Source organism: Cariama cristata, unplaced genomic scaffold (assembly GCF_000690535.1).
Source record: "Cariama cristata isolate BGI_N322 unplaced genomic scaffold, ASM69053v1 scaffold24929, whole genome shotgun sequence".
Lineage (NCBI taxonomy): Eukaryota > Metazoa > Chordata > Aves > Cariamiformes > Cariamidae > Cariama > Cariama cristata.
The window spans coordinates 50,573-66,953 of record NW_009636820.1 but is presented as its reverse complement, the minus strand read 5'-3'; the positions used below and the strand labels follow the sequence as shown (position 1 = coordinate 66,953).

The window sequence follows — 16,381 nt, the reverse complement described above, 5'->3', positions numbered from 1 at the left end:
TGCCAGCACAGCGGCAGGCGACTCGGCTCAGGTTGCTGTTGTCACCCATGGGCTCTGTGACAAGGCTCATGGGCCGTCACGACCTGGGGAGCCTCCAAATGAAAGGGAAGCTGCAATTCTTACTTTTGGCAACCTCCGCACTCGATCAGCCCGTTGGTCTCCTTGATGGCCGGTTCGTACACGAAAACGGGGTACTCGGTGTCGCAGGGCTGCAAGGTGTCATGCTTCTTGTGCTTGTGAGCTGCGATGGTAAGGAGACAAGGTGAGAAAGGAAGGGCAGAGGATCACATAGGAGCGGTTAGCATTTAGATGCAACTGAGATGGAAGCATTTAAGACCGGCGATGTAGGTTGGAGGAGCAGCCCTGCGTGTCCCTGCCCGGACAGTGGCCAAGAGCAGGTGCCTACCGGAGAAGAAGGGGCAGGAGATGCTGCAGAAAGCAGCCAGGCAGTGAGCCCAGTTCCCACTAGGTGGTGTGGGAAAACCGGCCTATGGCTGAAACGAGCCCGGTATTCCCGCTCGCCTTCCCCAAGCAAGCCTGGACCCTGCCCTGCCGAAGCCGCAGCCCTGGGGCTGCAGCAGCCCAGGGACCCCCATGGCCAGTTAGGCAGGGGCATTTAGGCACTGGTACCTCTGTGTTCAAAGGAGGGGAGGGTCCACCGAACCAGCAGCATTAATAAAGTCCCTCCTGCCTAACCCAGTCCTGGTTCATGCATTTTTTTTTTTAAACATTCAAAGCTGCGACTGGCCTGGTTCTCACTGCCCGTGCTGAGGGATCTGCCCTTGCAGGGACCCTGCGTGTCTGTGGTGGGGTTCTCCATCAACCGCTGATCCTTCCTGAGCCCTCTAACATTTCAGGGTGAGCCCACAGCAGGCAATTTGTGGGGCTGAATACATGTCACATTGAAAAGAAAACACCACCAGCAAACAGATCTGGCCTGAGACCACAGGGAAGCAGACGACGGCTCCCGAGGACCAGCAGAGACCCAGCTAATGCTCAGCGCTGGCTCCTGGGGCAAGCTGTCCTCTGCAGAGGCAGGGAGCAGCTGCTCCATCACTCTTCAGTCACACTCTGTGGGACTCTCAAACTAATTTGAGGATGACAGGGAGCTGCACCACCTTACTGAGCCTCCCTTGAGAAGCAAGGGCAGCCTTTCTAGGAGTTCAGGAAAGTCTGCCTTGCCTGAAACTACTGCCTTGGGCCCTTCTGGCAATTATTTTCTGCAGTTGGAGGTAGCACAGCCAGCTCCTGCCTCTCTAAGACACAGGGGAACGTCGCTGATGATAGAAATGCGAGGCTTTGTTGCTAGGGCATAAGTGGTTGCGGCTCAGCCAACAACAAGTATGAGAAATGGTTTCTACATCAGCTTTGGATCTGAGCACAAAAGACTCACTCCGCAGCCCTCCACCCACACGGCGGCTGCAGGCAGCCCTGCTGGGGGGACAGGCAGGGAAGAGTCTTTCTGATGTGGAGGATGACCAGCTTATCCTTTGCAGCAGTGCTGCTGAAGAATTATAGAAAAAAGCAGCAACATGGGTTTTAATCAGTAAATGTATGGTAAGGCGGCACCGAGAGGGCATCCATGATTCTGATGGGGAATTTGCATCACTGTAAAACCCTCGTGGGGACCTATGGTCTTCTCTCCTCCGACACTGCCAGAGCACACAGAAAGAGGCAGGCACCACGCAGCGCAGCTTGCTGTCTAAACAATGCGGATTACGTGTGAGAGAGAAAAGCGGGTGATTTTCTCTGATTTTTCTCACCGCCATGGCAATCCAGAGACACATTAAGAGCCAGAAACTGCAGCCCAATCTCTCCTCTAATGCCTTCCCCAGGTGAAGATGATGGGTACTCAACCACCTCCCTGCAGCACAGGGTCCCTGGCAGTTGTGCCTTGTGCTTTTCTTCTGAATGCTTAAAAAACATCACTCGCAAGGCAGCCTCCTACTTAAATCCTCCCAAACTGTAGGACCCACCTTTTGCTATCATACTTGGGTTCATTTTGCACAGATCCAAAAGCACACAGGGCTTGATTTCAGCATGATGCCTTGTTCTGTATTCACCCTGGATTCACACTAAATTAATAACTCGTCGTTTCAGGGTCCGGCAGCAACTCTGCTGCCAGCCAGGAGCTGCCTGACTGTGCTCTGTCACCATTTGCCATCCCTCTGTGCAAACCCTACACTGCAGAAGCACAGAAAAGCCTCTCCCATTTTTACTAATGGAGAATGCCTCTGACTAGTACTTGTCATGGGGATGAACAGTCCCAAGGACATTTGGGATGAGCAGCAGAAAACCCTGTTACTGAGATGAGTTTCAAAAGCTTAGGCATTTCTGATGAAACACGCAGAATAGCCCCATTTATGCTGTAAGGAGAGGAGCTGCGAACACTTTCCAGCTCAGACCAGCTCCAGGGCTGGTAACTGTATTCTGGCCAGTGCTGTCCCTGATGAACTAAAGGAGTGTGAGGAACAGAGCGGGAGTCCTTTCCTTCAGCCTTAATTCACTGTACTAGTGCCTGGGAAAACAGCTCCAAACTCTAAAACAGGTGGCCAGATGACTGTAATCTGGGCCAGGGCCAGTCCTTCTTAGGCACATGCTTGTGGCAAGTCACAACCATCAAAGTCCCATTGTGTTACCTCTGGGTTGGTAGCACTGAAAGACCAGGGCTGTCACTGCAGCACAGCTGTTGGCGACGGACTGTGCTGGTTCTTGCTCAGAACAGCTGTGATGACCACAAAGGTGACCTGATAAGGTTGGGGCACAACTGCTTGCAAGAGTTTAGCATATTGCTCATGTCAGGAGTGGCAAAGGGTCCTGACATAGCAGAGACTTCATCCAGATCCTCATTTTTCCTCTGTCCCTGGTAAAGAATGACATCCTTCACTAGCTCCATCTTCTTGGTGTAGCGTCACCAAAGCAGATGGAGTTCAAGCAATAGAAAGAAGAGTGGTGTGAAGGACGGGGTGCAGGGACAGGGTGAACGAGACCATTGGCTTGGAAAATACAGGATGGAAGGAGATTGGAGACCTCCCAGTCTCAGCCAGTGTTGAATCAGGGCTGTCATGCTGGACTTGGTGGGCTTGGAGAACTGGGCCTCAAGGGAAAAGTCAACTTTAGAGCCTGCACGATCCACACCCTGGATAAACCCGGCCAGCATTGCTTGCTGGCCTGACCTGCACACACGCACAAGAGCTGTACCTCAGCTCTGGACACAGGACCAGAGAGACAACACTTGAGCAGTAACCCTGGGCCGAACTCTGCCATGGTGGCCCTCCCAGGAGCAGCCTGTGCATCTGGAGGCAAGCGGTGGCAAGTGCACCGGGGTCAGTCCCTTCAGGGGCAGTTCTGCCACTGGCAGTGTGGGCTGAAAGGCACTCACAGAGGTTGCATTTCTGTGTCAGTCTGTCATGACCGTTTGCAATTTGACTTGCTCTGGGTTAACTTCTTGACGTGCACCAAGCTGTGTTTTTAAACTCTGCTAAATTGGCACAAATCCCCCACACAGACCATCTTAAATCAGTTTCTTGGCATAGGCTAAATGAAAAGAAGCCACTTTAAACTCTCCTAACTTCTTCACAGAGACAAGACCTATGACAGAGATTATGCTTAAGCCTCCTGCCACTTAATTTGCTTGGAAGCAGTGCAGCTGCAGCAGTATTGACAAGTTCAGAGAAGCCCAGTAGCTCGTACATCATCAGCAAAACACTTGGGCTGAGCCTCTGCACGCACATGTTGGACATCAAAATGTTATCAGCGCTCTGAGAGTCTGGTGGTCAGGGATTAGTAAACAGTCAGAGGAGCTGATAACAAATTGCAAACTTTATAGCAAAGAGTGAGTTAATTCCAGGCTGTTGTTGCTACTATCTGCACTTCCAGAAAGACTTTGTCAGACATTTGGCAACCAATCCTTCTGAGGAGCAAAGGCAGCTGCCGCGCCTTGTTATGAACTATACAGCCCAGATTGTTTTTCCCACCAGCATAAATCATGCACCCAAGTCAGTGGATTTACTCTGGCACAAGAGGCAAATTCTGCCACTTTTAGTTACAAATACAAAACACAGAATTTAATCAATTTTCTTGTAAAATACCCTCTGTGTACATTACCATGCAGTCAAAAATAAACTTTTGTGAGCTACACGATTCTAGAAATAGTCCTTTCTAGGCTGCATGCCTTGGCTAGAAGTATTTTTGGCTGGATTAAAAGCTTTCAAACCTGTGGTTGTGTCCATAAAAGCAGAAGCCCTTAGAAACACAGAGAGGAATGAGATGCTGAGAGCAGTGAAGAAATCTGTGGAAGCAAACATGTCTTCTCACCACCTCTGAAAAGCAGATTTGCATGCCGAGTGCAGTCTGAATATATCATGCCTATATTCCAACAGCAAGTCTTGCCTTCCCGGAAAGCAAGAGAACTTGGGAAACAGAAATAGGCTCAGTGCTGCAGAGCCAAAGGTGCACAGACAGGCAAGGGGCAGAGCATTAGCTCCCTGACCGTTAATTCCTCTGCCCAAATCCCTGAATAAATGTGTGCTTGGTTTCTCTCTCACAAAATGTCTCCTTCTCTTCATATTTTTTGCGTACACCAGCCTTGGCATGCAGTCAAGAAAATGTTAACATCTCTCGCAAAAATCTGCAGCCCCTTCTTAACAACATGTGCAATCCATTTCTTCCAGCCCCAATAGTATTATTCCACTCTGCTACCCCCAACATATCTTCCCCCCTCCGCCCCCCCCCCCCCCCCCGGACACTCATTTTTTTAATCCGTAGACACCCTCTCTCTCTCTCTTCCCCTTCTTCATACAGTAAAATGCATTCCAACTGTCTCTATCTCTGTCTCACACATACGTCTTGCTGGGCAGAGATCAAATCGGGGAATACAAGCTAGATATGGAAGCAGGGAGATACAAACACAGCCACAGTCTGGACTCTGTCTTGGAGGCATTTCTAACTTGCCTGTAGGAGGGGATTTATGAGTTAGAGCATATACTTATCAGCTGAACTGCTTCAAAGTAGTTCTGCATTATCCTGGAGCTGGGCTGGAATTCATCAGAAGGAGCTAAGCCATAGGGTGTGGAAAAGAAGACTTAAGTTGCCTCTTAATAACTGAAGTCTACAAGACCTGTACAGTTTTTCCTGCAAGAAGGCATGGGTTGGTCTTTGATTTTGGCATAACAACTGAAAAAGAATGGGGCAGCTGGGAACCAAAGTGATGGACATGCCATGGTACCCAGGCTACAGGCCCATCTATGCCATAGTAATGAGTGATGGTGTTGTCTGTGCCTGCAGTCCCTGAGGAGGCTGGTGTGTCCCTTCTTTTATTGACTTCTCAGTGACAGACCTTCAATTACCAGCTCAGCCAGCTAAACGAGCAACAGCATCACTTGCTTCTTTGCAGTGCAGGGAAATAGAGCCAGGCACTGCCTTGTCCCTGTCACACCTTTCTGCAAGTTCCTCATTGTCCAAAAGGTGGAAAAAAGTCTTTCCTAGCCTGCGTTTTCTAGCTAAATCCTTCTCTTTTCATTGTTAAGTGGTTCTACTTACAGTGATGGAAGACAGCCTTGGCTGGAAAAGTTGGATGACAGACACACGCACAATGAAGATGGAGCCACATGATAGTTTCACATGATGGCAGCGCAACGAAGAGATGAATTTGCATACAGCAGTCATGGAGGTGATGTGGCAGAGAGATGAAGAAAGCACAAAAGGAAATGGTGATGAGCAGGGCAGCAGTGAGAACCCCCTCCCTTTTTCCTCACATCACCTCACGCAAAGACTAAATCAAACTGCAGACATTTAGCATCCACAGCAGCTCCCTGCAGGAACACCAGGTCGGTCTGTCCTCCAGAAAGAGCAGTCCCTCCTGCACTGCCACAAGTACTGCACTTGCTCATCTGACTCTTCCTCACCAATTTCTGCATGGGGCCATTCCCGTTATCCTGCTGTGTGTTAATCAGCAGCCAGGGCCGCATAGAGGATAGCTGCAACTTCGACTGCCATCTCTGGCGATCCTCTTTGGAGGAGGTGAGTGGGACATAAACAGTACCCAGACATTGGGCTGGTTATCTGACTAGAAGGAAATTTTGCTTTCTAAAAATTACTGTTTCCGCATTATGTCAGGAGAGTTCAGTGCCGAAGACTCAGCCCCATAGTCCCATAGTTAGCAGGGAAGGTACCGCTATCTACACTAAAAGCACCATTAGTGCTGAATAATTAGTGAGGATGTAGTAACGGCACCTACATGGCTGCACAGAGCACTCCTCACCTTTCCCTTTGGGTCGCCTCAGGGCCACTGACATCCACCCTGCCCACAGGGGCAGGGATGGGACTGTAGAGACTCCCAGAATGTTTTTAGCAGGCAGCACTGCAGCTGCAGGGTAGGTCACTGAATTTCAAACCAGACATACCACTCTGCTGCACTCAGCTGCTGTGCAATACCATGTGCCATCATCTTCTCTCTTCCAGAGAGGGTCCAGTGGGCAAGTGAAGACCCTCAATGTGTTATGGAACCTCACAGGTTCTGGCTAGCTTCCTGGGACTCCTGCTAGGCTCTGGAGAGCCTGCTGCTCCAGCCCTGCTCTCTCCTGTCCTGTAGGCCCCCCTCAGGATAGATGGGAAAGGAGTCTTTCCAACCGAAGGGCTTTGCAGCTGATGGTCTCTCTCACCCCACTGCATGTAGGGTGGGTGCCCTCAGAAAGAAGACCCTCCCCAGCCCCGGTAGTTACCCTAAGGAAAGCAAGCAGTGTGCTCCAAGCCGCACACACCTCACCCTGACCGCTCTGGTGCTGTGGCAGCCTGAAATGGGGGTGGAAAAGGGGGTACCTAGGGGGCATGGTGGGACCTGGAATCTGGATTCCAGTGTCCATGGAGAGAGAGGTGGCGCTGCAGATGGTGGGCTCCTCGCGGGAGGCCAGGCTTCCCCATACAGCTTCTTCAGCCACCAGTGGCTGTAACACTCACGTGCTTTGGGGCGGCTGGACTCTTGTGTACTCACCATCTGCCAAGTTGTCTGAGTGCCAGAAGCTACTCATGTTAAACTCCAAAAGGAAGCTGTCAAAAGAGCAAGAACAGAGGATGCTTTTTCAGCAGCCTGGAAAGATGCAGGTGTCAGGGAGACGGCCCTGTCGCCTGGCGAGTATCAGTTCTAAAATGTTTACTATAAATTTGCTGGCAGTGGAAGTCTGAGGGTTTTTTTTTTTTTGATTTTTTTTTTTTCCCTCTCCACAGGATAGTGTGTAGCTCTGTATCATGGGATCTGCACTGTGGAATATCTGAATGGGCTTTTTCCTGAAGTATATGCTGTGCGAGGGCCTCGCCAGTGAAGGAAGGAATAAGTACAGCAGTCCCTGAGGCTGGGAGAGGATTCAGTCACCTTGAGACCTACCTGAGGAGCAGGCACAGATGGTCATCAGGGAGCCCGTGCTCTGGCTACTTGGAGGTAGCTGCACATCACATTGAATTATTCTGTACCAATACGCTCAAGTCCTCAGAGCTGGATCTTTTCCATACCTCCCCTTCTGTACACCCACCAAGCTGAGCAGTGTCACTTTCATCCTAATTTGAGCTTGAACTCCGATTCCCCCCAGCAGTTTGAGGTGAGCCCAGATCCAGAGCTTGATTCAAGGCCTCCCCTCGCTCCTTCCTTGCCTGTCACTCAGACCTGAGCTCCCTGGCTTCCTTCCTTCAGCCTTCGCCCCCTGCGAAACCAAGGTGTGCATTCGCTCCCGGGCAAAGGAGACAGGGAAGAGGACTTGACATCAAGGATCTGCATGGGGCCCCTGGAGACCCGAGTCCTATTTCTGACTCCACTGCTTTGTACTGAGTGACTTCAGGTAAATCCCAGACCCACTCTGGGCCTCTGCCTCTCAAAATGGGAATAGTAATAGCTTTCTGTCTCCCAGGGGCAAGGCACTGAGCCGAATGTCAGGAGAAGGCTGACAGCAATGCCCTATGTGGGGGCCTCCGCTTGCAGCTTTCTCAGCTCTCGCCCCCGTTGGTCTGAGCCTCCCAAACACCCCCATCTTTTGGTACTCACATGAGGAAATCACTTATCAGCCATTTCACTGCAGCTAGAAAGGCATAAATTGGCTGGAGAACAAAAGAAGAAATGAGAAATACCATAAGGACCTGGTCAGAGAGTTTATAATTGTTATGCAGGACCCCACGTTTTAGACCAGTTCCCTCCACTGATCAGAGCTCCTGAAGGCAGGCTGGAAATTCAGGGTCTGGGCATCACTGGAAAATGTTCAAAATACATCAAAAGCCAGCAGAGCTGCCTTGCTACTAATAATATCTTCTCACCCCCTCCCCATCAGGGTCAGGGAGTTTATCACAAATGTATGAAGGACTTTGAAGATGTAATTGCTTGATGATTTCTCTCCAGTATGGACGACCTTGAGAGCTCAGAGCAGGAGAGAAACACAACTAAATGGGACACCACCAGTTTAGGACACTTTTAAGTTCTGATAGCAAGTGGTGTTTCTGGGACAAGCAGCAGCATTGCCCAGGATTTAGTATTATCTGCCATTGATTGATTATGCTTAACTGTGCTTTCATCCAGCTTTTCCTCACAATGGCATGACTTCTATCATCTTCCTGCTTTTCAGCTAGAAATTGGAAAGCCAGCATTGTCCCAGGGACAATTCATCTGCAGAGTAGCCTGCTGCTTCTTTTCTTTATGGTAACCATGTCTAATTTTCATCTCTCCCTCTTATAATCGCATCCATATCCTCAAACCCAAAACAGATGCAGCAGTCACAAGATACAAGATAATGTTCCATTACTGCTAACTGACTTAACTTCAGTCAAAATAAGTCAGCAAATAGTAAAATGTATAGATGGTTGGGAATTTGACTGATTTTTATGTCTGTATATGAAAAATGGACTTTTCTTGATTTCTTCCTTCTCAAGGCGTTTGCTAAGAGGGGAAAAGGAAAGATGAAGGCTGAATGCTCACCTTTTTGCTCTCTTCCCAATTCACCTCGTTTTTGGCAGCTCATATTTTGTGACATTTCTTTCAGTAATCAGAATTGGAGTATACGATCAAGCAAATATTTTCACTACAATCACAATATTTTATCTATCCAGCTTAAGTATAGCCATTGCAAAATGGACATATTGTTAAAAATGTAACATGTTAAAAAGTAATATTTTGTTGAAAATTATTTTACTGGAAGAAAATTACAATGTCATGCTGTAAGAAGTACTTTCAGCACACCACATTTTAAAGTAACAAAAAAATGATCATAACAGTAATAAACACATCCCTGTTTAGGTTTGCTTTAACTAGTTTGAAGTGGCCTGAGTGTTGAGTAATTACTTAGTTTTACCTGTTCAAGGTCAGGTTAGGAACGTAGAGTGGGATTAGATTATTAGCTTGTATCAGCCTAAAGAGAGGTTGAATTTGGATACTGGTGAAACTATTCACTCTGATACAGTTTGTTCCCTGGGCTATCAGCATTTCTTGGCAGCTTTAACCCTGCTCTCCGCTGCTCCAAGCCCACTCATGCTTCCCTGAAAGGCTGACAGCTTTCTGCGAAATGCTCTCTTCTCTGACAGTGTAACTCTCTTTTTTGAGTTGCGGAGTAAAACTGTGCCCTGTAAAAGCATTTCTGTTCATTTCAGCTGCTAGCTGGTTCCTTGGCTTTTAGGAGAAGCCTGACAGAGTCTAATCCCTGTTCTCTCCCTGGTCCTTCCGATTTTCAGTGAGATCCTGTATGCCAATAGAGAGCCAAATTGGAAACCACTGTCAGTGGCCATCACTGCCTCAGAAATCTGCCTTAGATGAGTTTGGACATTCCCATCACTTGAAAGCAAACATCTACTAAACTCTTTTGGGGAATGTGCTACATCAAGGTGTTGGAGATGTCCTAGGAGAAAGCCTCTGTGGCCAAGCCGAGGGAGGGCTGCATGCCAACAGATACGTACGCTGAGCAGAGGCCGAGCACCGCTGTGGTGATGGTAGGGTACTTTGCACATTGCTTGATAGTCATACATGGTCACTCTGCAATCAAAACAAAACAAGGAAGCAGTCAAAAGCAAGCAATGCAACTGCCTACGGAACACACATGTCAGCTTTTTCTAAAAAGTTTCCTGTATGGAAGAACTAAAGCAAGTGGCCTGCTTGCACGTGTCTTTGCTGTTTGGCCAGTGCTGGATCTTGCAAAGAGCGAAATATAGGCTCTGGGTTAATGTAACTGGGTCAGTCCAGGAGGAAATACATCCCTAATTTCAGATGGTGAGTAAAGCAGGCTGTGAAGCAGGAGAATTATAATTGTAACTACCTTAGGTCCCCTTAGTTCCTGTTTCCGAGCCACTGAAACCCTTAACTCTCTTTTGACATGGGCTGGGGGAGTGGAATGAGACAGAGGTGTTTTTAGGAGAGAGAGAAATGTGCTTAGCCAGCTGCAATGCTATGTCTGGGGGGCTCTCAGACAACTGCTCATAGAAAGGCTTTCCAAGTGGCAGGAGGAACTGAAGCACTTTATACCCAAAATACCAAGAAGCGTTTCTTATAGCACCTAGCCCTGGAAAAGACAGAGGAGCAGCTGCTTTCAGGCCACACAGAGATGGGGAGTTACTGTCTCTCAGTGCTTTGCAGCAGGTGGAAAAGCAGGAGAAACAGGGTGTGTATGATGATGGCTGAGCGAGTCAGGGGAGGGGGAAGGTGGCTAAAGGAGCTCTTGTATCAAAATAAGATAGTCACATGCATCAGCATGTGCATTTTCCCCTGCTCAAGCATTGCTTACGGGGACCAATATGCTCTGACCCACACACCAGATGAAGAAAGAGAAGTACAGCATGGAGATCCCCCACTTACCGTCTGAACATGCCCATGTTTAGCAGCTGGGTCATTACTGAGCCATCCACTGCACCAAAAAATTTTCCAGTCTGCAAGCACAAGAAAGGAAAAAACCAGAATAAACTGACAACAGTAAAATTTCCAAATGCTCGATGGCACCAGTGAATCTAGTCTATCTGGAGGCCTACTACACATAACGAATATTTTATAAGGAGGTAACGCTGAGCTTTGGCCTTTCGCTGGCTGGAAAGCTTGAGGGAGGACTTCCCCCATCGCCAGCTGGGCATCCTGCACTGATCCTACTGCGCTTGGAAATAATCTAGCCCACGTAAGTCCCTGCAGCTTGTGACAGAAAAAGGCAGACTCTCAAGCTGCAGAGCCCAGGCACGTTGATTCACTGGAAGCCTGGGCCCTCCTGTGGGTTTTTGTAATCCACGTTCTCCAAATCTGAACACCTGAGTCTCTTCTGCTGGAGCCTCTCTACGAGCCCATGGCCGCAATGGCTTCGGAAACCTCTGCTCTCCTGCTACCCCAGGCGAACTGCCTCGCCACGCCGAAGTGTGCCATACAGATTTATTTAGGTAGCAAATGCAATTTTACAACTTGCTGCTGTGCGGGTTCCAAGCAGGCAGTAACCCAAACAACACAACACAACCCAATCCATCCCTTTAGCTTACCCGCTGTGCACTGGCACAGCCAGAGCTGTTGCACAGACTCCACCCCAGCAAAAGTTGCATGGGGTGGGGGGGGGTGGGCAACAACCCCCAAATCCCGCTTGCATGCCTGGACTAAAAGCGGAACTTGTGGCCCTCTGGTCCCATTTACATTTTGGAGTCACTAACCTCAAATACACTCCCAATCCCAAATTTGGAAACCTCTGCTCCAAAGACTTCTTCGAACAAACAACAGTTCTGGCTTTCCTGATTATTAAACCATGACAAATCTATTGCAAAAATGCTTCAAATCTGCCAAGTTCACTGCTTTGTTTGCAAGCAAGTAAACAAAATACTCGTAAATAATAAAAGTGCAGATATGAGCTGTCCTCCATCTATTTTTCTGGCTCATGGGTTTTAACACAGTAAATAGCTCTCATATGTTATGGAAGCGTTCACGCAGTTGCAGGGGACATTTTACTTTTCCACTGATAGGCTAGCAGTCATTTAGCACATATTAGCAGATGACTTCATTTATTTGAGTGAGGCATTTCCACTAAAAAACCCCACTCCCAGGCAGATTTACCTAAGGTCACATGGTAATCATCTAACAGTTGTGTTACATCATTATGAGCCTCTTCCCAACAGGCTTTAGAAGGCGTTTCACTGTATAATTCGATATGTAACATCAACTGCCCTTTGAGCATTTAGGCTGTAATCGTCTCAGACATAGTCAAATGTGTCTGAGCAAGCGCTAACTTTTTTCACCTCCCTCACTCTTTCAATCTGATTAGGAGGGGCGAGGAGGCCAGCTGCTTCTATTTAATACCAGTCTGCAGCCCCAGCAGGAGCCTGAGCAGTGGGATTCAAGGCAGTGCAAGCTGCAGCTGGTGTGGCAAGGGGAGGGGGCTGCTGTGGTACTGTAAATGGGGCCTGCCCTGCCCTGTCCAGAGATACTGATATCTGACCGAATTTCTCCAGGTAGGGTGTTGTTCCTATCGGTACAAGTATTAGGTGCTATTAGTGTAATTGAGCCAAGGGGATGTGTTCAGAAAAGCATCAGCAAACTGAATCAGACATTCAAAGCTCGGTGCTGTTTTAGGTACCCTGTGCAGGTAGTAGCACAGGAAAGCAGGAGCTGGCAGAAACCAAAGTGGTCCTGTACTGAAGTGACGTTTTTGCAAAGCAGCTCTCATTACAACCTGCTTCCTCCAGTGACTGGCTGCTGCTGTCCCAGACATCCCTCTGCTGTGTTTCTCCTAACTCCCAGCTCTGGGCAGGTTTCCACAGGCCTTTGCAATTTCAGAGGGTCACAGCACAAAGCATTGCCTCTGACATCCTGTGTGACACACGCTGTATCACATCCCCCTGCAGCTAAGAGCATATAAATGCACATGCAGGCTATGCACAGGAAAGAGATGCATCCTGGAGCGCACATATGGCTCAAAAGGTACATCACTGCTCCCAGATGTATACATGTCCATGCTTTCCTGGCTCCTTGAGCAATTTGCACTTTTGGTACACACAAAATCTGTAGACAAACAGGATCTGCCAAATGGGCCAGGCTTTGGGCGAGCGGGCAGCTGCCTTGCTGCATGGCTCAAACAAAGCCAGCCCTTGCTCCTCCACACGCCCTGCTCAGCCCTGGTGGGATCTTGGCCTTTAGCTGCCACCTTGTCCCTGGAGTCCCACCTCGGCAGAACTTGCAGACATACCCTGGAAGATGCCTCAGGGAGAAGGCAGCAGTCCTAGAAAAAGAGGTTTAGTGAGTGAGAGGACATCTGGATGCAGCAGGCGGAGGGAGCTCAAGACCTGTGATCTGCAGCTGTGCCTCCAGTTGGCAGCAAAAGGTGGCTAAAAACTCAGGGGTGGTCGTGGGGCCATGGCTGCAAAGACTGGCAGAAATACAGTGCAGAGCAGCCCTTGCTGCAGCACAGCCTGAGCCTGCCACTTACTTTCCCTTCCTCCCCTGCCCTAGATCACCTGGTCCTCTCCCTCTCTCACTCCCTTCTCCTGGCTCTGGCTATTAACTCCTTGCTCCCTCTGTGATGAGCCTGGATGGGGAGATTAACCTGAACTAAGAGATTATCCATTCTTCCCCAAGTAATCCCGCAGGGAGCTTCCAACTCGTCACTCATCAAAATCCCGAGTCCCTCTTTCTTCCGTGGTGGCTTCTGGCTGCCGGTAAGCTTCCTGCTGCCTTCAGGCAGAGGTTATTAAAGCCGATCCCCCATCCTAATCCCCCATCCCAAGGGCAGAGGGGAGCAGAGCCTGAGCCAGGTTGTCCTCACCCCATTCCTGCGTGAAGCCGCTCTGGTTTCCAGTGTGGTCACCCAGGGAAGGAGGTGCAGGCAGCAGGCAGCTGGCTGAGCAGATCATAAAGCACTGCAGCCCAAGGGAGCAAGCAAAGAGATGGATTAAAACACCTCAGATCCTCCAGAGCAGGTCTCTGGCATCAGCTGCTTGCCTGAGGGCTGTAAGGACACAGGCTCTTTGGCACCTCTCTGCTATCCTTAGCTTGCACTTTGTCCTGGGAAGCAGGTGTTTTGGATGTGAAATCTCCTCGGCTGCATTTCTCAGGGAAGCGGGGAAGCGTGTGGGGCCCTGCCTATGCTGGAGCCACCACAGTCCACGCGGCTCAGCGGGGCAGATGGCTCGCCCGTGCACCCTTGCTCCTTCAGCAGCTGGTAAGCTCACTCCTGTCCTGGCTGGTGGGGCAGAACAGGCAGCGTTCAGGCAAGCTGCCCTTCTCCCTGCTGCTGGCCTGAAACGCTGACCTTGCTGGTCCTGGTGTCTGGTATGAAGCAGGGAAGGAGGGCAGTAAACTAGGTGACTTCTCCAGAAAGGTAAAATACCCCAAAAAATCCAGGTATGGGATTTTTTTTTGGCATTATGTTAAAAGATGCAGTGAGGGAAAAGTGTGGGAGCGGGCAGGGACGACCACATAGCATCAAGTGATCCCATACAGCAACATCCAGGTGGCAAGGCTATGAAACCCAGGGTATTGATTTAATGCTGCTGCTGTCTTGATTTCCCTCTAGGGTTTAACAGTGTCAACACTGAGAAATAAAAGCAGTAACTGCAACAAGATAAAGAAATCAGAAGAAAGTAATGGTGAACTCTCTGAGGTCAGGGGAGGTAACAACTGGAGGAGATGACAACTCTGGTGCTTGTCAAAATGCCTGATCTTGGAGGCATGTGGATAATGTTTATAATTTACCCAAATCCACTATAATGCCATGTTTCTGCTAGTCACGTCTTTCAGAGATGAGCTTTTAGAAAAACCCATTTTCCATAAGATGCAGGAAAAATACAGACACAGAAGCCAGGAGGGCCGTGCTGAGGACAAACAGCAGATGTGGTAGCTAAAGGGTGTAGTTGCCTTTATCTATCAACACGTACCATAGGACTCAGTAAAGCACCTTTGAAAATGCCACGGGGGTCAGAGGAGGAAACAGTAGCTCCTAAGAGTACAAGCCCATCCCAAACATGCAGTAGGACCTGGCCTCCCACAGTAAGGAGCCAATACAGCTTTACAGCATTTTCCTCCCTTATTTTTCAAGTTTTCTTTGCTTTTTTTTTTTTTTTTTTTTTGGCACGCCACATCATTGAAGGGGCACTTTTACTGGAATATTCAGTGTGCTGCATGGGTCACTTTCCCAACAGAAAAGAGGTTGGTTATTCCTTGCAATATGCTCCCCTTGACATCTGTCTGTATCACCCCCTGATGCCATTGTGTTGCTAATTCATTTTTCTTTGTGAGTCTCAACAGTTCTCATCTTGGCCTCTCCGAACTTACTGTGTAGTGCCTGCAGAATTCACAATCTCACCTTTTTCTTTTGCCAGCCTATTCTGAATATGCTAACCAACACAAAACCAGATGGGAACCCATGGGATTCATATAGCTGATGTTTTCTGTCTAAATATCCACCTAAAAATTCCTCTTCTTTCTTTTCTGTCCCACCTACTTTGAGATCAATGCCACTACTTCACACCTCCTTCTTTAACTAGAACTTCTTTAACAGCCTCTTATAAGGGACTCTGTTCAAGGCTTTTAGAAAAACTGAAATGCAGTAGGTCATCCATTCTCCCTTATCTCCTGATTTACTCACACTTTCAAAGAACTATAGCTATAAGATAGGTTTTCTTCCTTTATAGAAGCTGTGCTGCTCATCCCAATCACATCCATCAGGTGTTCTGTTACTTTAATTTCCATTTCAACCTGTTTGTCACATCTTGAAGAAAGTGATTTCTGGGATTGGATCTACTGCCTTTTGGAAATACGCATACGGTATTTGTTAAGTCCAGTACTATGACAATTTTAATGAAACTCCACACTTCTGTCAGTAACAAAACCGCTTCATTTCCCATTTCTTCTCTAAGTACCTTCTTATATTGATTTACTGCTCTGTAGTTTAAGAGGCTGTTCCAACACGTCACTTTCTGACATCCAAATCTATGGCCTTTTATTATTTTGAAACAAATAGCTCTGTGGTGAATTTACTGGAGAGCAGAAAACCATAGCTAAACCATGCAGTAGCTGGTAGTGTTGACCTCACTTGGGCTATGTAGGATGTCACAGCACAAACTGTGCCCCTTCAGCTCCCTAGAAATGGTCATGGAAGCGCTGGCAGCAGGAGGAAAGGAAGCAACTTTTGTTGCTTATATTTTTATTACTATTCTGAGTCTTTTTCCTTACTCCTTTCACCTCTGCGAGTCCAGTAAATCCTCCAGTTCTTTAGGTGTGCTCCTGTTTGCAATTTGCTTAAATGATTTCATCTTACCTTTGGCACTTTGCTCTTACCATCTCCTCAGTTTCCTTTCCTGAAGAATGCCTGCTTTGACTTCAGAGGCACCCAAAAGTGCTGCTCTCTTCCCTTCCCTTCCCTTCCCTTCCCTTCCCTTCCCTTCCCAAGTCAAGGCATGCCTG

The 16,381-nt window shown here is 48.4% G+C and overlaps 1 protein-coding gene across 1 annotated transcript in view; it reads right to left on the bottom strand.

The window, feature by feature from the left end:
* The window catches only part of LOC104167734 (voltage-dependent calcium channel subunit alpha-2/delta-4-like), a 14,483-nt gene extending 4,490 nt beyond the window's left edge, over nucleotides 1-9,993 (bottom strand). Inside the window, exons 1-5 of the mRNA XM_009708070.1 lie at nucleotides 9,925-9,993; nucleotides 8,033-8,085; nucleotides 6,992-7,047; nucleotides 5,542-5,562; nucleotides 124-241 (exon numbers count right to left, since the gene is read on the bottom strand). Of these exons, the coding sequence (XP_009706372.1) occupies nucleotides 124-241; nucleotides 5,542-5,562; nucleotides 6,992-7,047; nucleotides 8,033-8,085; nucleotides 9,925-9,993 (317 nt within the window). The remainder of the gene's footprint in view (nucleotides 1-123; nucleotides 242-5,541; nucleotides 5,563-6,991; nucleotides 7,048-8,032; nucleotides 8,086-9,924) is intronic.
* Between the last annotated feature and the right edge of the window lie 6,388 nt (nucleotides 9,994-16,381).